A 25,717-nucleotide genomic window follows, 5' to 3' on the forward strand; every position below is an offset into this window, starting at 1 on the left:
TCCACAATAGCTGGGATTATAGGCATGAACCATTACGTTCGACTTGTTGGAGCATCAAAACTCCTAGAGGACACAGTGTCTGATATAATGAATCTCAGGTAGGGTCTGAGAACTTGTATTTGTAACAGACGCCCAGGTAATACTGACATGATCTAAACATTTAATATTATTATGTTAAAGAATTATCTTCATTTTTCTTATAAATCTCCAATTTCAAGGCTCAAAGACATTAAGTGTTGGTGCGGGGCAGGAAAGTCAAGGCATGGGTCACCTGTTAAAGACTCTGGAAGATCATACTTCAACGCCCTCTCTTTGGAATCTTAGGTAGCAGTTTCATAGAGTACAGGAAGTGTGCTCCAAGTTCCACTCGGTTCAGGTCAGAAACTACATTACCCAGAAGGCAGTGCTTCGGGCGTCGAGGGCAAGCAGGCGCCGAGCCAATGACGGAACACGAAGGGGGCGTTTCCCAGGGCCGCGGGGGCGGTGCTTCTGGCATCCTATCCTGGGATGTCCCTGGGCTGTGGCTGATCTGTCCTTACCCGTGCTGGGCGGAAGCGGCTTTCCAGGCTTTTCAACACCAACGGAGAAGGACGGTGTGGAGAATAGGACCAAATTCCACCTTTTGTGCGAACCGCTACCCGCTCCTGCCCGCCCCTCAGCAGGGTTCCCGGCTGAGCGCTTTTCGGGACCTTGGCATCACCGGTCTCCACAGCACCCGGAGACGGCGCCCAGAGCTTTGTGCTCATTTTACGTGGCAGAGACTGAGGTCCTAGGCTGCCTCGGTCTGAAGTGAGGGATCACCTGAGGCCACCCGACCAGCTTTTGTAGCCTCCGCTCACGGCCTCCCTCTGCCCACTGGGTCCCATGGCTGCGCCAGCGTTGGTGAGTGGAGGGTTCCAACTGGATCTGGAGATCCTGGGGAAGGAGGGCAGGAAGGGACAGGGGCACTGAGCACTTCCAACCCAGGATTTCAATCTAGGTCGGGGTTTGTAGGAGTTACCCATTTATGGCTCTACCTTGGCGCTTGTTGCCTGGCTACCCTTGTCCTCTCTTCCAGGGTCTGAAACTGGAATATTAATAATTATTTTTGAGGGGACTGAGGGAGGTGACTTGTGCCCTTTAGTGCTCAGTACATAAGCGTAACTGTCATTTCTGGGGAGGAACTTCTCCGATCCTGCTGTTTTCTTAGGGGCTCACTGTTATCTTAGGGGCCCTCTGGCCTTCCTAAGGCTTCTATCCACCTGAGAGCTGGGAGACCAGATGAGAATCTCAAGGACAGAGGTGAGTTGGGAGCAGCATTTTTGGAATTGCTGCTCTTTGACAGGAGTAGAAAGTACCCCAAGAGGTTAGGGGACAAGATCACTGGATTCATCTTTGCAGATGTCATCTGTTTATTACAAGTGAATTTTGCTTACCACTTGACCTCAGTGAATCCGTTTTCCTGTTTAACACATTTGTCTGTATTGGCAAAGCAAATCCATTGCAGTATTCATTTCATGACAGTGTACCAGCAGTGTTTTGTCTCTTGGAATGTGAACACAAAACAGGCCCCAAGTGACTCTCCAGCATGCCACCCTGGTTACTCTCATTATTACCCTGATTACCTTCAGAACCTGTCTTATTTATTTTTGCTCGCCTGATCTGCTTTCTCACTTCATTCCAACCTTGTTCAGGGTCTCTTCAGAGATGTCTTCCCTGGCTGCCTCATCTAACATCTCCCCTAATCTTTATGGTTATCTCACTCTCTTGTTGTTTTCAAAGCCCTTAGAATCTTCTGATTTTATCTTGCTCATTTATTATGGAGAAACCATCCCCAACTCTGGACTGTGAGCTACTAGAACAGGCAGGACCTGAACCACTTACTCAGTAAGTGGTTGATGAGTGAAAGTCTTTGCCTTCTGGAGCTTCCATCATCCTTAGATTAACCCTCCATGTGGTTAATCTAAACTTTTCACCGTGGCTGAAAGTTTCCACCAAGCTACTATTTCATTATTTTCTCTGCCTTACCCTTGGGCCATGCTGGCCTAAATATGCCAAACTGGTTGCCCACTTTTCTCTGTCACATTGTCACCAAATCTCTGCAAAACTGCCCCTTGGAGGTGTGCTACATTGAGTTTTCCCAGGGTGCTAAGAAGCAAGTGGAAAAATTCTTAACAATATTCCACCCACAATGGGTTGGGGTTCTAGGGTTGATACTTAAAGTAATCTTTGAGAGAGGAAGGTACAGGCCTATCTCTGGCAGGTGGCCATGGGAACAAAGGGGACTTTGGAAACTTCCAGGCAAAGGAAGCTGCCAAGGACAAAAGCAGGCTTTGTTCAAGAAGGCATGAAAGGACCTGGGGGATTGCCAAGGGTTCTCATAAGCTACTGAAGTGTGTCTCAGGAAGGTGAGATTGTGTAACCCTGGATCCACATCAATCATTCCATCTTCAACCAAGATAGACCTCTTACTAAAGGTTGCTGCCCATGTTCTGAGATCCATAACCTGCAGTATCCTTTGTCACTTGTGTTACATGGTGCTTAAGTAGCAATACCTTAGGGAAATGTGCTGACAGTGGCTCAGAGTGACAAATAATAGACTGGTGATTCCTTATGGAATCTTTCAGGGAATCTGCAAGTCCCAGCTATAGCTTGAGGACAGGGAGAGCTTGTTGGAGCCCTGCCAAACCCCAGTAGTTGGCACCTGCTCAGATATCTCTTCTGTAAGGCACTTGACAAGGGCTCTGCTCTTCTATATCTATGGGAATATTTTCAGGAGTGGCTGAAATGCTTTTTAATGTCGATATTGGAAATGTTTCTTGCCCTTGTTACTGTGGATGGATTCACTGTGGTAATAGAGGAGAGGATTATACCCTTAGACCTCGAATCAGAGGAATCTGGGTTCAAGTTCTACCTCTTCTCATTACATGTACAGCTCTGAGTGACTTGACTCAACCTCAATTTGCCGAGTGTGACATGGAGATGATGATTGCATTTATCTTATGGGCTATGGGATAATCATAAAATTTGCAAACACATAAATCTATCCCTGTGACATGTGGCAGACTCTGCCATGTTTGCTTTATGAACATTTCTCTTTAGTACCCACAACAGTCTAGTGAAGTAGGAACTATTGATGTATTCATGTGGAAATTGAAACTCAGAGTAATTAAGAGATTTCCCCCAAGGTCAAACATCTGGCAATCATTGGTTCAAGAGGCTGGATTGAAACCCCAGGAGACTGGAGACTTTTAGTTGCTTTAACCAGCATGCACAGTCTTCAGGGGCAGGCAAACAGGCTCAGATGCTGCTACTGTAAACATTGTTTGAATTATTGTTTTTCCTCACTCTTCTAATGTCCCAGAGCACTTACTATCTGCTCCTCACAGTCCACATGGGACTATCATTGTCTTGTGGCTTCCTATGTAGGAAGCTTTTCTCCCCCATACCTTTGTATTTTGTCAAAGCCACATCTTCCTCATCCTAGGCCCAGTACCAAGCTAGGATCTCCGGATATGCTCAGTGGTTCAGGCCTTGGGACAGTAACCAAGCAATAGGCTCTAACCTCATCTGTTAGCCACACAGTTCCCCGACTACCACTCTGTTTGGCTTTCCAGGCATTGGTATCATTTGAAGATGTGGTTGTGACCTTCACTGGAGAGGAATGGAGGCATCTAAACCTGGCCCAGAGGACCCTCTACCAGGAGGTGATGCTGGAGATCTGTGGGTTCCTGGTCTCACTGGGTAAGGCTTCATTGTCTTCAGGTAGAGCCTGAACTCTCTTTCAGTCCATTCTCTCTCTTTCTCTCTCTAGGCATGACTGGAAGAGAAGGCCTCAGGAACCCACTTCCCTCTTTCCTGCTGCCTCAGTGTTTTGTGATCTGATTTCCTCTTGCTTGGTTTCTCTGCATCTCCGTCAGGGATTGTTGTGTGGGCTACACAGTCCTTCTCAGCACTTTCAGGGTCTAATATAAGCCAAAAGCAGTCTTGACATCCTTTCTCCATAATCCCACATGAAGGAAGGTAATTGGCCCAGCATAGGTGAAACAAATGCCTTCAGTCTGGTTGGCAGGATTGACCGAGAATGGGAGGTTCTTGTCTTATTCAGACAAGCAATAAGAAGGCATTTGTCTTCAGTGCTACTGGTATCTTTCTAAGCAACAGTCTCATCTGAAAGGCTTCTTTGGGACCAGGCACAATGATATACACTTGTAATCCTAGCAACTCAGGAGAATGAGGCATGAGAATCACAAGTTCAAGCCCAGCCTCTGCAACTTAGCAAGACCCTGTTTCAAAATAAAAAAGGACCAGTGTTTTAGCACAGCAGTAAAGTACCACCTGGTTTCAGTCCCCAGTCCAAAAAAAGAAAAGGTTTCTTTGATCCCTAGTACCTGCACAGTTGAGCCTTATTTAGGCATGTGCCTTGCTTCTCTGCTTGTATGGGAGATGACGTTTAGCTGATGTATGGACAGGTTATCAAATGCCATTGATGGGCATCTGAGAAAGCTGTCCTTTCTTACATTCCCATAGCTATTGTCTAAAAGCAATAAGAAGTAGCCCCAAACTCCCAACCTTGAGCAGGCAGCATGAGCTTGTTGGGAGTTAATATCATTTTAATTTTATCATTTTTATGGTACCTTTTTTGCCAGTTTCTAAAAGCAAGTGAGCTAATATTTACAATGTGCTTAGAAGAAAAATGGGAACAAAGCAAGTTTTGTACATGTATTTGTTTGTGTAACAAATGAATAAATCCCAAATGTTCTCCCATCTAAACCTTTGACCGTGGCCACTTTATCCAGAAATTGATCTGAGTAAGAATTGAATAAGATCCGAGGTCTCCATTTTCCCAGATGTTCAAATGGTTACCTCTGCTAGGCTTCTACCAGTCTTGCCATCCTCGAGGATGTTATCCTGTTAAGTAAGGAGGACAAAATAACATTCTTGTAGATTTTATGACAGCTGTGATTGAAAGAAGATGTATGGAGAACAGCATTCTAGCAGAGTCCCTGAGGGGACAGGGAGCTCGAATCCTTAACAGACATAAAGGATTGATTCACCTTTACCACTGCCCCATCACCTACCTCAGTGCCATGGCAGACATCAGCGAACATTGGCTAAGTGACAACTGGATGCATTCTGGCCTGCTGTCCAAGATTTTCCAGTTGATATTTGTGTCCTTTTTCCTCAGTCTTTGACTTCTCTTCAGAGTTTTATTTTAGCCTTCACATTTGGCCAAGTTTGTGTGACTGAGTATAATGGAAGACCATCTCATGCTGTTTTCATCCCGAAGAAAAGAAAAATTACCTCATCAAATAAGAAACCCAAGGTAGTACTGGTTCCCAGGTTGAGAGAGACCAACCCAGCTCTGTTCATCTGTTTTCCCTCCTAGTCTAAATCATCAGGCCAGCACCTTTATAGGGGCCCCAGGATGATACCAAAGCAACTAGAGCAGGAGGCTGCCACATGGACTTCTCTCCTCCAAACATGAATTAAAAGCTTTTTTTTTTTTTTTTTTCAGAATGGGTAGCTGGTTTAGGTCACCTTCCTGCCTCAGACAATTGACTGTTAGTAGATCTGTTCATCTATTGATTTGGTCCACTATTTCTAATCATCTCTGGGCACAAGAATGGCCTGGGAAACTTTAAAAACTAGCAGTGCTCTTTCCTGATGCCCCAAGATTTCATTCACTTCATTCCATTTTTGGAACCAGGTATTGCTAAGTAGTTCTCAGGCACAGAGAAGTGGAATCTACTGACTTAGATTTGTTAGAGATTACCTTCAGATGTGAGAGTTGGGTCACCTTTCTGTTGTGGCCTAGCAGTATGTTCAAGATATGTACTCCCATAAACTTGAGACTTTTCCTCTTGTCCTTACCTGTATACCTATGTTCTATTTATTTCTTATGCCAGGGCATCCTGTTCCGAAACCAGAGTCGATATTGGATCATGGGCAGGGACTATGGACAGAGAAGAGACACCTCTCCCAAAGCACCTGTGCAGGTAGGTGATTAAGAATCTGGCACTGGGTGTCATGGCAGCCTGCAGACTACCAAAGGATCACTGTGTCTGAAATTTATGGGCAGCTTCTTTTTGTGGACTTACTGGGGTCAGGTTTGTATGCAGCACTTTGAACTGCGGCCCCCCTACCTTCCCACCCACATCACACACACTTAGATAGGAGATAAACTCTGGGCTATAAATTATTTGGCACTCCTAGCCTCTTGATCCTGTGGGAGCTGCACAACCTCACTGTTCCTGAGTTAATGCTACCTGCTCTCAAAGATAAACTCCAAAATATTGGTGGCTCAACAGATTTTTTTTTTTTTTTCTCATTCATGCCATTCTTCCATGTGGGTCAACAGAGGCTCTGTACACATATTTATTTAGGGATCCAATTGTATTCTGTTGTCAACATGTGTTTTTCAGTTTTCCCTGGCCCATAGAAATAGGTGAGAAGGGCAGCTGTCATATTTACTCACACATGCATGTCACTTCATTTACATCTCATTGATGAGAACTGGGTATTAGGCTACATGTTTGACCAAGCTGGGAAATGTAGTTTAGTTTTGTGCCCAAGGAAAAGATCTCAGGGGTATACTTGGCCTGCTAAACTTGGCCTGCTAAACTTTGGAAAAGGTAGTAATAATAGTTTCTGCATCCTTGGGTTGTTTGAGAATGTAATTGGATAACAGGAAATTATTTAGCACACAGTATTGGGGTCAGTGCCCAGAATCTCACTGAGGGGTTCTTCTTCCTTCCCAGGAGAATCTAAGCCACCCTAAAAAACTTAAAATCTCAAATAATTATTGAATAACAAAACACAAATATTCAGAAATATATTTACAAAAGGCAAAGCCCCTGATAGATCTAGTCCACATGGGTTCTAGAACTAGCAGTTCACACCCATCTCAAGTGCTGTGTGGGATCTCTGGCCGAGCTTGAGGGGGAAGTTCACTTGCATCAGGCAATCAATCCCTGTGGGGGTGCCATAGGAGGTTCCCAAAATGCCAGACCTATCCCCTATACCTCAATACAAAAATACAAGGGAAAAAGTAGTATAGGGTATTTTAGGCTACTATACGCAATATAGCCCGCACACAGCCCACGGATGACAACACATGCCATGACAACACAGCCTGACCCAGAGTAGCTCAACAAAAGTTCCCTGTGGTATTAATATTTATGCTTTTTTAGTCATAGTGAATAGTGACATCTAAACTTCCTTCCACATTCATAAGACGGGCCTTTCTTTTTCTGCATGTAACTCCAGCTGTACTCTGCATCCCATCCTCTTTCCCTTCTCCAGACAGTCACTTCTTGACCTATCCATCCATGCATGTGACTCGCCTTCCATTTGTGAATCAGATGCTCAGAAGCATCCCCTAATCCTGTTGTCCTCTTGCCCTGCTGTCCTGTTAAACCCTCAAGGTGACATGTTTTCCCTTGCCAGTCTAAGAGCATCTAGAACTATCAGGTGTGTGTACTGCTGACACTGCAGATTTGTGGCCTCTCCCCTTTAGTGTTCTTTAAGGCTGCTCAGCCAGCTTCAGCCCTCTCCCTAATTCCCCATCTTCACTTGAATGTCTCAGAGGCACCCTACACTCATCATGCCTAAAAATAATCTCATGATCTTGCCCACTCCTCCCTTCTCATTTTCAACTAGTGGCCCTTTTAATCAGTGGATAAGTTCAAAAACAAACCTAGAAAACCCACCAATACCTCCATCTCCACCAAACCCAATATTCAGCATTCCAAATCTTGACCATTTTATAACATATGTAGCTCCAAATCTATCACCGTCACCCGTCCCACCAGCTCCAGCGATAGCACTCTGGGCAAAGCTGTTTTTACCACTTAACCTGCATGATGCTAACAGATCCAGAACTGGTTTTCCTATTTCTGCTGCATGCCACAGTTCAGTGTGTTATATTCACTTCCCCATTTACTCACACACTATTCCAAATGTCACCACCTGCTTTGCCATTGATGTCTCAGCATATGACCTACTTCATGTTGAAAACAAAGCCTATGTGCTTGTCTTTCTTGCTCCTTCATCCTTACTGAGTCGACCCTGCAGCTTCCTTCTCACCTTGTGGAGGCATTCTCAACCCCAGCGTGGCTCATTCCCCCAGCAGAGTCCAGATTACACCTCTCCTGCCTTCTCAAATGTGTGAGTTATCTGTTGCTATGTATATAACGCAGACATTGCAGCCTGAGAATCCCTCATTTTATCTCATCCAGGCACACTTAGCTGGGTCCTCTGTAAGGCCACAGTTGTAGGCAGCTGACATCACATCAGCTCACTTCTTCAAATCAAGCAACTGTGTGAGAGACTGCAGCAGGGCTGAAGCTGCAATCTTGTAAAATCAGATATATTTTATTACATACATTCTTTCACCTTTTCATAGTCTATTCTTTAGAAGCAAAATCCTGCCAATATTCAAATGGAAGGGATCATAAAAGGGTATAACAGGTGTGAACATCATGAGGTGGGGATTGTGGGAGGTCATACACGAATCTTGAGTGCTGCAGCAGGAACACACTTCTCTTATTTCCTACTTTTCTATCCTCTCTACTCAACCTTTAAAAAAAAAAAAGGTGAAGTTCTTGACATTTGGGAGAAACAAAAATTAAAAATTTCTTGGCTTTCCAACAGTATCTAAATATTATTGATTCTATCTCATCTGAACAACCAAGCTTTTTGGAATTTTCTCATTCTTAGAAGAGACATCTGCACAAGATCTACCCTTTATATTTATTTGTAGACATATGATTAGTTTAATTGAAACCATCAGTTTTAGAGTAACTGTACCATTTTACATTTTTTCTACCTGCCCCATATGAGTCATCATTGCTCCACATACTCCTAAGCAACTGGCGTCTTCCTTTTTACTCTGAGCGGTGTTTCTCAGCACCATAGATTAGAAGTGTTCTTACTCAGGTCACTGTTGCCAAATATAACAACTATAATAATAATAATAATATATAGTGGTCTGCAATTTACTGGACATTTACTCTTTACATGCAAATGATGTTTTATCTCATGTAATGCTCATAACAACTTGTAAGGCAGGAACTGAGAATCTCCCAGTTTTTCAGATGAGGAGATTGAGTCTTTAAAAGTATTACTACTTCAACTGCTGAAACAAAATACTATACAACAGGTATCTTATGCAATAGAAATTTATTTTTTCTCTGGAGGCTATAAGTGCAAAGTCAGGGTTCCAGCACGGTTAGGTTATGCAGATGGCTGCCTTATTGCTGTGTTTTCATAGGGTCCCTGGTGCATGCATGCAGAGAGAGAGAGAGAGAGAGAGAGAGAGAAATCTCTCTCTGCCACGCAACCAGCGCTGGCTTCATAAAAGAAGGTTCGATTCATGAGTAACACTAGGGGTTCTAAATTAAAGAGACAAGACTCTAATTACCTTTAAAACTCTGGGACTGCTTCTCCTAGCTCCCGCCTCCAGCCACCTAATGCAGTAGCGAGGTTTACAGAAGAGACTAGTGAGAGAGAGAGAGAGAGAGAGAGAGAGAGAGAGAGAGAAAACACACCAGGGAGTGAACTTTTATTGGGGAACAAAAAATTCCAGGAAAAATCCCATCCAATGAAGGTTAAGGGGGGCAGCATCCCAAGGTCAGGGGCGACAATTGGGTCTTTGGGGAAGTGGCCAGACACACCTCTGCACAGACAAACCCTCAGACCTGGAGAAGGGTGGGGAAAGCTCTGACACAGCCATGTCTACGCACCTCTCACCCAGCCAGGGAGGTAACTCAAATCACATGCGAGGATGGCCTCCCCATCTCTCTAGTATCTCTTTTTATAGGAACACTACTCCTAATAGGTCAGGGACCTATCCTTATGACCTTATATAACCTTAGTTACTTTCACAAATGCCCTATCTCCAAATGCAATCACACTGGGAACTAGGGTTTCAACATAGGAATTTTGGAAGAATATAAATATTCAGTTCCTAACAAAAAGCTAATTTGCCAGGAACACCTAGCTTTGGTAGAGGCTGAATTTGAACAAAGCGTTCTGGCTTTATACTCCACATGCCTAATGATACTCTGCTGCTTCTCAGTTACCCCAGAAACTCTCCTCACATCATCATGCTACAGCTTTATAGCATTCTGTTCTTGTTTCTTCTTTCCTTCTTCTGACTTGACCTTTACTATTGTTTTCTGATTCTCATCCATTCCTCAACACTGGATTCACGGCCCTTTCTTTCTATTCTGTACACTTTTTCTAGGTATACTCATTCATGTTTACCATCAACTTTAACCCTAGTGCAGTTGGCCCATAACACAGCCATGACGGGGATGCTGACCCAGTGCCTGTGCCTTACTACGGACTATGTATGGGCTGTTTCACTTCATCCTCACAATAGTCCTTTCATTGAACCTTTAGGAATTCAAGTGGGTCACTAAAGGTGACAGAGCTAGTGTGGGGTATTGCAGGAATTTCAGACTGGGGTGTTTGTCTTCAGAGTTCATGAAGTTAGCTGCAGTACTCTTTAGATCCTCTCTGACTTTTATAACTGTCTTAAGGTGTGCAGATTTAGACAACTCACTAACTGTGATATATAACACACTGCCATCATTGGTCACTTCATATCCTAGTTTTCTATTATATTTTATTTTGTTAAGGTATTTATTTATTCATTGCCTTTTAAAAAGATTATAATGAACAACTATGAACCCTTCACCCAAGTACAAAGTTACCTTCTTCCCACATCTGTTGATATGCTTCTTCCTTTCCCATTTCTACACCGCTTCCCTTGCTTATATGGCTACTTTATTGTGGATTTATTATTCCTGTGCTTGTTCCATAGGAAAATAATTGTTTTGAATAAATACAGGCTATCCATGTATTCTGTTATTTTTTGTATCAGCTTTGGTAATTTGACTCACTTAAGGGAATTGTCTACATTATCTGATTTGTTTACTATTACTTTTTAAGATTGTTTCATCTTAATTAAAATAGTGAATTTCATGTTATATATGTTCTACTGCAATAAAAAACTTAAGATGTATAGATACCGTTTTTATAATACCACTAAAAACTGACCAACATTCTCAAAAAAAAATTAAGGTAGTTTTGTTGTACTTTTTGTGTTTATACATATATATATATATATATATATATATATATATATATATATATATATAGCTTTTAAGTGTATCACAGTTTATCTTGTCTTCTGATATTCATACTGTTCAACAGGATATTACTAATTCATGATGTGTATAGCAGTTGTTCACTTTTTTCTGCTATACTCATTTGCATGAATATAACACAGTGTATTCATCCATTTTTAGGGGCATTTCCATTATAGTTTTTTTTTCTCACAAACAGTGCTGCCATGAAAATTCATATACATGTATAGGAGTTTCTCTTAGTAATGTCCATCAGACTGGAGTTTGGGGATTATAAGGTTAGCAAAAAAAGAGCTTTACTAGATGATACTCTGTTGCCTTCAAAAATAGTTACAGTATTATTATAAAACAGAACAATTATAATAATATACTGCAGTAAATTGTGTGAATATATATGTATTCTCTCCTAATTCCTTGTCTGGTAACTCTTACTCTTCTTTAGAAATAAGCTCCCATAGCACCTTTTCCAGCTGCATAGCCTCCACCAATGTCTTTCTCCCACTTGTTGCTCCCTGTGTTGTTACAGTGCCCTGGGGCTTCTTCTCTTGGAGCACATTAATCACATACAGTGTAATCATTCCTCTGCCCACCCTCCCTCATTCCAGAGAGTGAGGCAGTCTCCACTCCATGTTTTCTGTCCCCTCCACCAACTTTTCCTTATGTGTTTCCCTTGAAATATATCAAGAGCCCAAGGATTAGAAAAGAAAGAAATTGCAAACTTAGTTTTAAGAGGTGTACCAAAAAAAAAAAAAAAAAGAGGTGAACAAATGCAGCAGGCATCAGAGAGTCTATTTTCATCTTCATTCTTTTACTAAAGTGATGATTTTCTTTGTTCTGTGTACCTCACTAAGACACCTTTTTATGTTGGATTTCCTTCAGGTGAAAAAGCAAAACCCAACATCACAGCACTTACTGCTTCTCAACTGACCTTCTGTGAGAAATCCTCTTTTCAAGAACAACTGGCACAGAGGTCCTCAAAGGATTCCAGATTGGGGCAAACCAGAGATGAGGAAAAGCTATCAGAAATGCAGGAAAGGAACTGGAGACCAGGAACAGACCCCTACAAGGAGACATGCCCTGGAAAGTGGTGCCATAAAAATGATGATTTCGAGACAGATGATAATCTGTGTTTAAGAGTTTTACAGGAGCGAGTCACTCCACAAGATGCTGTCCATGAACATGACTCCCAAGGACCAGGAAAAGACACTGGGATTAATTCAAGAAACAGCCCCTATAAATGCAAAGAATGTGGAAAAGGGTTTTGCAAAAATTGGGCCCTTGTTCGACATCAACAGATTCATACTGGAGTAAAGCCTTATGAATGCAGTGAATGTGGGAAATCCTGTCGTTATATGTCCGACTTCATTCGACATATGCGGTTTCATACTGGGGAAAAACCCTACAAGTGTAAGGAGTGTGGGAAGGCCTTCAAACGCAGGTCTCACCTCACGGAGCACCAGCGTATTCACACTGGAGATAAGCCCTATGAATGCAAAGAATGTGGTAAAGCTTTTACCCACCGCTCTTCTTTTATGCAGCACAATATGACCCATACTAGAGAAAAGCCCTTTTTGTGCAAAGAATGTGGGAAAGCTTTTTACTACAGCTCTTCATTCGCCCACCACATGAAGATTCACACTGGAAAGAAGCTGCATGAGTGTCATGAATGTGGAAAGGCCTTTACTCACCGCTCCACTTTTATCCAACATAATATGACCCACACAGGAGAAAAACCTTTTTTGTGCAAAGAATGTGGAAAAGCTTTTTGTCTCAACTCATCCTTCACGCAACACATGAGAATTCACACTGGTGAGAAGCCCTATGAGTGCAATGAATGCGGAAAGGCCTTTACTCATAGGTCCACTTTTATCAGGCATAAGAAGATCCATACTGGAGAGAAGCCCTTTGAGTGCAAAGAATGTGGGAAGGCCTTTTGTGATAGCTCTTCCTTGATTCAGCACATGAGGATTCACACTGGTGAGAAGCCCTATCAGTGCAGTGAATGTGGAAAGGCCTTTACACACCACTCTGTTTTTATCCGACATAATAGGACCCATAGTAGAATAAAACCGCTGGAGTGTAAAGAATGTGCAAAAGGCTTTTACTATAGCTCATCCTTCATTCGACACATGAGGATTCACACTGGAGAGAAGCCCTATGTTTGCAGAGAATGTGGAAAGGCCTTTACCCAACCTGCAAATTTTGTTCGGCATAGTAGGATCCACACTGGAGAAAAACCCTTTGAGTGCAAAGAATGTGAGAAGGCTTTTTGTGACAACTTTTCCTTAACTCAGCACATGAGAACTCACACTGGAGAGAAACCCTTTGAATGCAGTGAGTGTGGAAAGACCTTCAGCCACAGTTCATCCTTCACTCACCATCGAAAGACTCATACCAGAGTTTAATCCATTTTGTCTCATCAACCCAGAGGTGGAATACCTATAATAATAACTCAAACTGACCAACAGATATACCCCTGTGGTCACTCTGAAATAAGTGTTTTGAGAGTTTTATTCTTTTGATGAGAGAAAAAGAAAAGAAAAGGCCTCATCCTCAGGAGAGTTGGACCATTAAGGGTAGCTTTGCCAACATTTATTAAAAGCATTCTTTGTACCAAAATATTGTCATTTCTACTCTTAAGTAGCATAAGATTTTGCGAGGGAAAAAAAAGCGTGAGACATGAAATACCCCCATGCACACTTCTCTGTATTTGCGGTGAATTCTTGTTATTCATAGTAGTTATGTCCTATGAATTTGCAATACTGAATTAGTGAATATGGAACCATTGTTGATAGGGGAAATAATACAGTTAGATTCCCATAAGCCTCTGGTCCAAACATTTTCATTAACAAATAAATTCATAATATTTTTCATTTTTAATTTAAAGACAACTTGTGTTATGAAAAAATACATGTATGTATATATATATTTGGTACGAGGAATTGAACCCAGGAGCACTTAACCACTGAGCCACATCCCAGCCATATACGTGTGTGTGTGTGTGTGTGTGTGTGTGTATTGTGTGTGTGTGTGTATATATATATACACACACACACATATACACACACATATGTGTCTCTAAATGGAATATTTATTTCATTTACATAGTCTCACCAAGTTGCTAAGGCTGGCTTTGAATCCAATACATATTTTGTAAAAATTTATAATTACTTTCCTTTACAATAAATAATTATAGTATTTTGGTATAATGTACTGTAGTATATTAGTGTACTGCTTTAACTCAATTATATACATACATGCACAGTATACATGTACAGTACTCATGTACAATAAACACTATGTTATTCATAGGAAACAGTACTTTGAGCATAAGGTCTATACATCCAGGCAAAAAAAAAAACAGCCATAGAAAAAAAATCTATTTAAGATTTAAATTTTACTTTCAGTGGAGCTGCAGGATGTGTGATAAGACAGCCCTCAGTGTGATGAAACCTCTTGACCTTGACTTGCCCCAAGAAGAGGCTGATGAAACTTATTCTGCAGAAGAGTAAACATTTATGAGGGTGACATGTTAACATCTGTTAGTGCTACCTCAAGAGCTTGACTTGACACTTGTTGACGGTATCAGGAATTTCCCCTCCAAAAATGGCTTGAAACTTTATCAGCCCTGTTTGGCTTTTCACTTTAAGCATTCCACACAAGTGAAGTTGGGGCATCAATATGAAGTTGCATTTAAGCATAGGTCGTATTCTTAGATGTCATTGAACATTTTTCCAAGGCAGAATTCCAGTTTGATTTTTTAGCTGCTGTGAGAAGGACAATTTATGGAATCAGGCTGATTTTTTTTATCCTATCATTACTGGCTTCAGTGCCTCATTTTGCATCTTGTCTGTGTCTTCTTTGGTGGGTTCTAGGGCCTTTCCTGCCAAAGTGTTCTCCATATTTTCATGTCACTGAGGCCTTTTCTGCTTACTTGCCTTGCACCGTACATGCTGTTCGATATTGTTCTTCCTACTTTTTAATTTTTTCAAAGCCTTCAAAATGTTTCATGTGGTTCAGTTACTCAAATAGTTTTCCAACAATCATTGACAGTGGCTTGTTGAGCCAATCCCAGGCTTTGCCAGCACTATAACTACATATAGTGACTGACTTCCATTGGTCTTTCATGGTGGTTTCCTAGGTGATGAGAGCCTTGCAAGACTTGCTGTAAAGCTCCCTCGTGTTGAAACATCTTGGAAGCTTTTTAAGTGTGCCCTGGTGTTCCCTGATTGAGAGATTGGATAACAAATATAGCATTAGGGGACATGAAAAGAACATCTAGTTTGGGGTGAGAATTTTCAAGTTCTTGATGGCAGTGGAACAGGGCATTATCCAAAATTAAAACCTTGAAGACAGGTTTTTGCCCTGAAGATAGCATTCAGCTTTGTAGGGCATGATGTAACATGTGGGGCATGTTGCATCAGAAAAGAGGAAACCTAACTTGCTACCCGCTTCTCTGTCCTAGGGCCACATGTGGCTAAGATAGCACCTGGCTATCAGCCAGAAGGCATTGCCGTGGATGTGACGAAAAATCAGACCACCTCTAGGATAGGCTCAGAACCCTTCGGCCCTCATGGACAGCTCTGTCTCCCATTACGGCTTGTAGAATAGGTGTACACATGAACTCGCCCCACCCTGCTGACCTTTATCCTGATTGGCTCCTGTACATTATATTAGCTGTGTGTTTTCTCAATAAACTGAGATCCTGATTTAACTGGTCTCCCTGACACGTCTGATTGTCTTCCAGTGGGGGAGGACTGGGTGCAGGCGGTCAGTCGACCTTCGGGACCTTTGCCTTTCTTGGCTCATCCTGGTTGGGGCATGCTCTCCCCAATCTCTCTTGCAGGTCAGGAGGGCGGGGGGGGGGGGGCTGACACAACTTCTTGAATGAAACTGTTATAAATCCAATCACAGAATTTAAAAAAAATTAGGAATTTATTTATTTGTTTGTTTATTTATTTATTTGCAGTGCCTCACACGTTAGGCAAGTGCTGTACCACTTGAACTACAACCCCAGCCTAATCACAGAATATTTTTGAGGTCACTCATATTTTTTTGTTTCACTTAAAATGGACTGGAATGCAGCTCAAATTTTTCCCTTTAAACTCCTTGGAATTTGGGATTCTATACACCAATAGAGATTTGCACAAAAGAGTCACCATTGGTATTGACACAATAGCAAGACTGCACAATATTCAAATAATAAAAATCAAGAACTTTGGAGGCCATTTGGTTCATTTGCAAATGATGGATCAGCATTGATACCTACTTTTCCATATAAGTCTTTTCCTGTGTAGAACTGATTATTCAAATATTTCTACAGCTCTCTGATCTGTTAGTTTCACTTTTTTTTTTTTTCCTGGTACTGAGGATTGAACCCAGAGGCCCTTTACATTTTTGCTTTAATGTCTTCTATTTTCACTGCCTTTGTAACTCTGAGCCTATTTTGATTGATTGCTTTTTCATCTCATTTTGGATTTATTTTCCTGTTTCTATATACCCATTTATTTTTTATTGCATGTCAGATATTGTGGTTTGAGAGTGTTTATATTCTTGTAAATATTCTTGAGCTTTGTTTTAAAACAGTTAAGCAATTGGGAAGCAACTGGACATTGCTTGGAAAGCATGTCCTTCTGGGACTTTCACTTAAGCTTTTTTAGGAGAGACCAGAGAAGTGTTTCATTTAGGGCTAATTTTCCCATTGCTGTGATGAAATTCTGGAGAATTTGAATGATGCTATATGAATTGAAAGGTTTCTCTATTTTGATAGAACAGACAGTAATTGGGGGCATTTGTGCTATCTGGGAATTATTCTTTTTCTTTTTTTTTTTTTTGGGGGGGGGGGCGGGGGGATGTAGAATCTCACTAAGTTGCCCAGATAGCCTCAAACTTGTGACCTCCTAAGCCTCCTGAGTCGCTGGGATTACAGGCATGTGCCACCACTCCCAGCTCTCACTTATCTTTTTGATAGTTTTTTTCCTGCTCTGTGGTAGTTTCCTCACACGCTCATTGGTTCTTGAATGAAGATAGGAAGGGACCCTTTGCAGATCTCTGAGGTGCTCACGTGTACGGTTATCTCTGTTGTTCTGGCTGTGAATGCCAGGTGCCTCAGTCCCCCCGCGCCCCCCCCCCCCCCCGCCCTGCCATATTTGTAAATCCATCCTCTCACCTGAGGGGATTTCCACATTCCATCTGGGTTGCCTTACCATTGGTATTTTCTCCAGCAGAAAGAAATGTGACAATGGTAGGGCTCAGTTACTTTGTGCCCATCCCTCAGGGATCACTGTCCTTTGCTTGGCACACAATATATTCAGAACTATTTTTCATATATTATGTGTGCCTTTATAGCTTTTTGAAGCAAGAGAGTGAATCTAGTTCCTGTTTCTCCAACTTGACCAGAAACTGAAGTTGTACATGGAATATTTTGACTTTGGAAAAGTTGTTTGACATAGGAAACTAATTTAAAAATAAAAATGTGAGGGCTGGGGCTGGGGCTCAGCGGTAATGTACTTGCCTGGCATATGTGAAGGACTGGGTATGATTCTTAGCACCACATATAAATAAAGTTTTATCAACAACCAAATACATATTTTTAAATAAATAAATAAAAATTTGAATATAACTGATTCAGCAAAACCTATATACTGACTGAAGATACTTCCCTAAGCCAATAGTTGTAACTTTCAGATAAGAATAGAACAACTCTGGGGCTGGGGATGTGGCTCAAGCAGTAGCGCGCTCGCCTGTCATGGGCAGGGTGCTGGGTTCCATTCTCAGCACCACATAAAAATAAAATAAAAATGTTGTGTCCACTGAAAACTAAAAAATAAATAGTAAAAAATTCTCTCTTTCTCTCTCTCTCTCTAAAAAAAATATAGAACAACTCTGGGGTTGGGCTTGTGGCTCAGCAGTAGAGTGCTCACCTAGCATGGGTGAGGCCCTGGATTCAATCCTCAGCACCAGATAAAAATAAATAAAAGGCATTGTGTCCATCTGTACCTAAAAAATAAATATTAAAAAAAAAAGAATAGAACAACTCCTAGGTAGACTTTCTGGGAAGAAAAAAAGGTATCCTCAGATATTTAAGAGCTATGTGGTGGGGAAAGTATACCAACTTTCACCTCCAGGGACAGAACTGCACATAGGTTTCTGATCAGTTGGTGCTACAGTTCTAATGAAATTCTCTCTACCACCCTGAGTTGTACTCGGGTACCTGATCTCAAGTCCTCTTTTCCTGACTCCTGACTGCAGACAACATGGAGGGTCTGCCTGGAATCAAAGTAAAAAGTCTACAAGAGTCACATGGGGTTCACATACTTAAGCATATAAATAATGATAGGTAAACATAAGTCATCAGGGTTCAAATTCTTTGTGTGGTCAGCCATGGTTAGTTCTTGTAAAAGAGCCTTCATTCCATAGCCTTCATTCCCCAACCTTAGCCTCTGGTCGTCTCTGGGATTTTTAACTCAGAAGCTAAATTTAGGGCTTGGGAGATGTTTTCCAAGCAGACCTCATGGGTGCCCATCATTTGATCTGTGCATGTTATGGATGGGAAGTTTATATTAACCTTTGTTTTAGGCTGAGTCTTGGCTGCCCTGAGATTCTACTTCTCCCCTCACAAATGGTAGCACACATTTGGCTGTTTCCTCAACCAGTAGGAGACACCTTCCCCAGACCTCTACACCTTTTTCAGTGTCATCCTTTCAACAGTTCATCTGAAAAGTCTTGTTCTTCATAAACCACTTGAATCCCCTTATTTAGATCGACATCATTGTCTTCCTATTTCTTTGTTCTTTACTGAACCTCAGGCTGAACTCTGGTTCTCTGAGTTGAAATCTTGAAGTTTCCTAAGTGTTGCTGTACCTATGAATTTCAAAACTCAAAGAAGTATTTCTTTGTTTTAGGACACATAAAGACACATAAAGAAAATGGCTCAATGATTTAGTGTCTAGGGGTGTTTTTGTCTTTTTAAAGGATATCCAAGGAAGCAAAGTACTCTTCTAACTGTAGTCCTCATGGCTTCAGGGCAGTCATTATTTTCTCAAAAAATTGCAATAGTTATGAATACTCAGAATTTTCTATATTACCCTGGAGAATAATGTTGACCCTCTTTTGAATACTCCTCACCTGGATACTTTCAGACTCTGAAGTAACTCATAATGTAAGGTGTTGTCTTGCTTTGTAAATGTCAGCAAGAAGGTCCATTTTGGTCTCTTTTTTCATTTCCCTGTCTTAATTGAAATTTGCACTAACGCATCAAGCTCTGGCATTTATAATCATTTAGCCTCAAAAGCCCTAAGCAGACCTGGTAGATATGCAGAATGATACAAAGAGGACTTTGTTGCTAACAATGAGAGAAAAAGGATATCCATGCAGCAGCTCATTTATTCACACTCTAATTCATCAGATATTTATTGAACACACACCTCAAATCTGGCCAATCAGAGCATTCTAACTGCAGCTACAACCACTGGTTCAGGAATTGCTTGTGTTCCCTGAGCCAATTCCATTAGTATAATTAAGACTTTCTGCTAGAATTGCGAGGAAGGAGGGGCTTTTTCCTGGGGTTTGATTAGCCAGGAGGTGGGAGCTGTGTTGCTGGAAGCCATCTTTCTTATTAATGGAAAGGCCTCTCTATGAACTAGTCTTCGTGGAAAACAGAGCTATGCTATGGCAAGAGAATTTCCTTAACATGATTAAAGCATGGCTGTTCCTGAACCCAGTGGTATCAGGTAATAACACTGAGGACAAATTGCTGTGTGTCGGGTAGAAGTCTCACTTCCAGGTGACTCTGCTCTAAATGACTTCAATAAAAATGAAATGATTTATTGGTTCATGAAACTACATCACCATATTGTATATAACCGCTGAGCCACATCCCCAGCCCTTTTTTATCTTTTATTTAGAGACAGGGTCTCACTGAGTTACTTAGGGCCTTGCTAAGTTGCTGAGGCTGGATTTGAATTTATAATCCTCCTGTCTCAGCCTCCCAAACTACTGGGATTACAAGTGTGTACCATGCCCAACTGTACAATAGATATCTTAAACTGATCCTCTCTAACTGAAAATATGCATCCTTTAGGCAACATCTCCCCAACCTACCCACCCCTATTTCCTCCTAACCACAAATTTACCCTCTACTTTTATGAGTTAACTTTTATAAATTCCACATAAGTGATATCAAGCAGCACTTGCCTTTTTGTGGTTTATAATTATTTTATACATTTTTCTTTCAAGTTGTTTAGAAAAAAAACAGGAGTTACAAGCCACAATTATAAAATACTGTCTTTTAAATTTGCCATGGATCTTTATTTCTTTATGTGTCTGTTGAGTTTCTCTCTAGCTTCCTTTCATTTTAATTTGAAGGAACTTAGTATTTCTCAAGGGATTATCTATTTGTAAGAAATGTCTTAACTTACTCTCATTTCAAAGGACAGCTGTGCTAGATACAGAATTCTTGATTAATGGTTTTTTTTCCACATAATACATTTATTTATGTATTTACTTATTCATCAGTACTGAGGATTGAACCCAGAAGTGCTCTACCACTGAGCTACATCCTCAAAATGATCAGCCTCTTTGAAATAACTCAAACCTTTTATTTTTTAATTTTAAGACAAGGTCTCAGTAAGCTGCCAAGGCTGGCCTCAAACTTGAGATCCTCCTGCTTAAGCCCCCCATGTAGCTAGGATTACAGGCATGCACCACCTGCCCAGCTGTAACATTTTACACATATTATACTTCTGCCTTCTGACCTGCAGAGTTTCTGCTGCAAAATGACCTAATGATCTTACCAAGGATCCCTTGTAGGAGACAAGTCATCTTTCTTTTGTTGTTTTCAAGATTCTCTCTTTGTAAGCTTGACATGGTGATACATGCCTATAGTTCCAGCTTCTTGGGAGCTTGGGGCAGGAGAATCATTTGGGCTGAGGAGTTGAGTTCTATAATCCCAGAGACTTGGAAGGCTGAGGCAGGAAAATTGAGAAATTGAGGTCAAGCCTTGGCAACTTAGCAAGAACCTGTCTCAGAATAAAAACAGTTGAGTATATAGCTCAGTATTAAAAGTGCTCCTGAGTTTAATTACCAGTACCACAATTTTTTCTCTTTGTCTTTGACATTCAGCATTTGATTATGTCTTCATGTGGATCTCTGCAAATTTATCTTCGAGTTTATCAAACAACTTAGATCTGTAGGTCCATGTTATTTCCTCAGTCTGGGAAAGTTTTCAGCAAATATTACTTAAAATAATTTTTCTCAGGCTGGGGCTGTAGCTCAGTGGCAGAGTGCTTCCTAGCATGTGTGCGGCACTGGGTTTGATCCTTAGCACAACATGAAAATAAACAAATAAAGGCATTCTGTCCATCTACAACTACAAAAAATAAAAAATAAATAGTTCTTCCATCCCTTCTCTTTCTATTCTTCTGGGGCTCCTATAATGCATATAATGATCCACTGATGGTTTCCTATAAAACCCTTACTTTGTTCACTATCTCCATTCTTTTTTACTTTCTACTGCTCATATTCAATAATCTCAAATGTCCTACCTTCAAGTCTGATGATTTTTTTTCCTGCTCAAGTCTACTATTGAGCTTCTCTAGTGAGTTTTTTAAAATCAATTATTGAATTTTTTCAGCTCCAAAATTTGTTTGATTCTTTTTTCTAATATATAGCCTTTTGTTGATATTTTCATTTCATTTATTATTTTTCTGATATCCTATAATTCTGTGTGCTTCCTTTATGCCTTCAAGCATCTTTAATACAATTATAAAATTCTTCATCTAGTAAGTCTGATACCTGTCTTGCTTCAGAGGTGGTTTCTGATGCTTTATTTATTTCCTTTGAATAAGCCATGTTTTCCTATTTCTTTGACTTGTGATTTTTCAATCCCCTTCTCCAGTCCTTGCAAACTGGCTGTGTTCCCAGGGAAGCCTGTTGTGTTCCATGACTAAACACTCAAGGTCACTTCAGGTGAACTGGGCTGCATGAAATAATCAGAGAGAAATACCTTTTTCTTTGGGTGCTATGACAGCTCCTCTGACCTTAGGGGTGATGAAAAGAGAGAGAGGAGCACATCATGAACGCTTTTATTGGTAAGAAGCCATTCAAAGGAGACAAGGGATAGGATTACAAAGGAATAGGTGAGTGTAGCTCAACCCCCACAGGTGATGCCTACACCGAAGACCCACCTTGCTATTTGCACTGGGACAACATCCAAGTCACCACAGAATGTAGTGATTGGTCAGAGCCTTGTGCTTCAGGACTGGAAGGTGTGGTCATTCAGAGTGGCTTCCCATAGAAGCCCTTTAATACCAGCTGGTTATATTCTGAGACTTGAGACCAGTGTGAGGAAAAAGTTTAAGGTTTTCAGGTATTTTTTCTGAACATGTATTTTGCCTGGGTCTCCGTGTCTTCTGATTTCCTTGAATACACACCTGCATTTAAATATCTTGATTTCCCAGGGTCATACCGCAGGTTAACTTGGGAACTTCACCTGAATTCTCTTCCTCCTTGTGTCTGCAGGGAGTCTCCTTGAAGCTTTCCCAAGCAGTGCCTGATGTTTCTTCTACCCAATATCTGAGTTAGGCAAGGCAGAGCTCAGTTCTTCTAGCAATCCCAACAGGTTATAACACTTCAATAAGATCTGCTCTGCTACTCTAATTCAAAGAAGAGAATTGGAAACTATAATGCTGTCTCCTACAGACCACAACAATGCCATAGCATGATGAACTGTAAAAAGAATGCACATGCCAGGAAACTTCTTTCTTCCTAAAATCTGGTTTTACTTAATTGGACATTTACATGGTTGCTATTTTCTCCTTTGTCCAAATTCCTCTGAACCTCTAACTAGGATCTAATCCTTGGTTCTTTTTTTAGTCCAGTGGCTTTGTCCATTTAGTCTGATTTTAGCAAGAATTCTGATGAGTCCGTTTTGCAAACCCCCCAACTCTTGATATTGTATCAACCTGGTCTGCCTTTAGCAATCAATAATCTGTCAATTCAGTTTAGTCAGAATTCCCTTTGTCCCTGATGTTTCCTTTTTTGTAATTTTCTGTCTGCTTGACTCTCATCCTGATCCTTGATCTCTCATTCTTGTTGTCCTTGGAGTCCAATCTTTCTCTCCTACAACAAAACCCTATTATAGCAGCCCCTTTGAATAAAGTCTGCCTTCTCCCTTCTTTAACAATTCCAATAAAGTTATTTTAGCTAGTTTTTGTAGGGTTTTTTTTTCTAGTAAGTAGAAACTTGAACTGTACATCTTTTTTTTAAAATTAGTTACACATGACAGTACAATGATCTTGACATATTTTATAGGGTTTTTAAAAATGTCTTCTTGGAAATAAAAGGGCTTGGATGTTGTGAAGTCCACCATTTTGCTGATGTCAATACTGTTTTATGGGATGTTAATATATTCTGGATATTAACTTCTTATCAGCTATATCATTTGTAAATAATTTCTCTCATACAATAGAAGGATGGGATAGTATCCTTTGATGCACTAATTTTTATTAAGTCAATTTATCTAATGTTACCTCTGCTTTCAATGTCAATACCCATAAAACTGTTGCCAAATCCAGTGTCATGAAAATATCTCCCAAATTTTTCTGGGAGTTTTATAGTTCTAGCTCTTACATTAAGATAATTGATCCATTTTCAACTCATTTTGGCATATGGTAAACAATAAGAGTGCAACTCCATTCTTTTTAAAAATATTTTATTAGTTATTAATGGACCTTTGTTTTTTGTTTATACCCAGTGCCTCACGCGTGTGAGGCAAGCGCTCTACCACTGAACTACAACCCCAACCCCACAACTCCATTCTTTTATATATATAGTTTTCTCAGCACTATTTCTTGAAAACACCATTCTTTTCCTTTTTTTTAATATTTTTTTAGGTGTAGTTGGACACAATGCCTTTATTTTTATTTATTTATTTATTTTTATGTTGTGCTGAGGTTCAAACCCAGGGCCTTGCATGTGCTAGGCGTGTGCTCTACCACTGAGCTACAACCCCAGCCCCTGTCCTTTTCTTTTTGATGGCCTTGACATCCTTGTTGAAAACTGACTATGTATGTAAGAGTTATATATGGGCTCCCTATCCTATTCAGTTGATTTATGTTCATCCTTATGCTAGTACCCATGTTTTAATTACTATAGCTTTGTACTTAGGTTTGAAGTTAGGTACTATGAGTTATTTATTTATTTAAATCAATATTGATGTTAAAGAACTGGCTGTTGGGATTTTTATAGGAATTGCATGAAATCTGTCTATATCCTTGCATAGTAATTACATTTTTACACATTACATACTTCTATCCATGAACACGGGATATTTTTCCATTTTTTAAGTCTTTCTTTGATCTCATTCAGCAGTGTTGTTTAGTTTTAAACATAGGTTTATTTCTAGTATTTACTCCCTATAAGTACTATTATAAGTTGAATGTGTTTCCTAATTTCCTTTCTGGATTGTGTGTGTGTGTGTGTGTGTGTGTGTGTGTGTATCATACACAAATACATTTTTATACATACATAAAAATTATTGGGGGGAATTGATTTTCCAAATTTACTAGGTTCATCAGATTTGTGGATTCTTCAGTATTTTCCTTATATAAGATCATGTCATCTGTGAACATAGTTTTACAATTTCTTTTCTATTCTGGATGCCTTTTCTTTATTTCTCTTGTCAAATAGTTCTGGCTAGAGTTTTCATTGCAGTTTTTAATAACAGCTATGAAAGAAGATATCCTTGACTTTTCCTGATCTTGGAAGAAAGATTTTTATTCTTTCACCATTAAATATGATGTTAACTGTGATTTCTCACAAATACCACTTACCATGATGAGAAACTTTCCTCTGTTCCTGAAAATTTTTATCATGAAAGGGTACTATATATAAATTGATTGCATAGAATTTTCTTCATTCTATTAGTGAGATTAATTACACTGATTTTTTAATATTGAATCATCCTTGCACTCCTGGGATAAATCCCACATGGTCATGAAGAATAAACCTCTTATGTGCTAATGGATTCTATTTTGTTGAGAATTTTTATGTTTATGTTCATAAAAGACATTGGTCTATAATTTTCCTGTGATGTCTTTCTCTGCCTTTGCTATCAGAGCCATGTTGGCCTCATAAAGTGATTTAGGATGTGTTCCCTTCCTTTAATTGTTTGGAAGTGTTTGAGAATTGGTGCTAATCAGTACAACTCACTGTTGCCTCTGACTGTTGAGATGTTCTATTTCTTCTTGAGTAGATTTAGGTAATTTATGTATTTTTCCTGATTATTTTTTTTCTAATTGCTGGCACATAGTTGTTCATGTTTTTTGGGCTCACATTTTTAAAGGTTTCAGTCCATGAGTGTTTGGCTCATTCCTTTAACTATCTGGAAAAGCAGTACATCATGACAGGAGAACAAAGGTAGCTGCTCACCTCCTGGCAACTGGGAAGCAAAGGAAAAGGAAAAGGAGGCCCAGGTCCCAATATTCCTTTCAAGGGCACACTCCCGATGACCTCACTTCTTTCCTTAGTTCACCTCCTAAAGGTTTCACCACCTCCTGATAGTGCCACAGTTGGGGACAAAG

At 40.4% G+C, this 25,717-nt stretch overlaps 1 protein-coding gene across 1 annotated transcript; it reads left to right on the forward strand.

Annotated features, from left to right (window-relative positions):
• Nucleotides 1-581: 581 nt before the first annotated feature.
• Znf599 (zinc finger protein 599) lies at nt 582-14,164 on the forward strand. Its single transcript, XM_076838218.2, has 4 exons — nt 582-882; nt 3,597-3,723; nt 5,889-5,978; nt 12,015-14,164. The coding sequence occupies exons 1-4, from the start codon at nt 865-867 to the stop codon at nt 13,538-13,540; spliced, it is 1,761 nt and encodes a 586-aa protein (XP_076694333.2). The 5' UTR covers nt 582-864; the 3' UTR covers nt 13,541-14,164.
• Nucleotides 14,165-25,717: the final 11,553 nt, after the last annotated feature.

The sequence above is a fragment of the Callospermophilus lateralis genome, chromosome 18, assembly GCF_048772815.1.
Source record: "Callospermophilus lateralis isolate mCalLat2 chromosome 18, mCalLat2.hap1, whole genome shotgun sequence".
Taxonomy (NCBI): Eukaryota; Metazoa; Chordata; class Mammalia; order Rodentia; family Sciuridae; genus Callospermophilus; species Callospermophilus lateralis.

What these genes read in the sequence shown, in the direction of transcription:
- Znf599 (XM_076838218.2), top strand. An exon ending in TGGGTTCCTGGTCTCACTGG is followed by an intron (nt 3,724 to 5,888) that starts GTAAGGCTTCAT and finishes TTCTTATGCCAG; the next exon opens with GGCATCCTGTTCCGAAACCA. An exon ending in CTCCCAAAGCACCTGTGCAG is followed by an intron (nt 5,979 to 12,014) that starts GTAGGTGATTAA and finishes GATTTCCTTCAG; the next exon opens with GTGAAAAAGCAAAACCCAAC.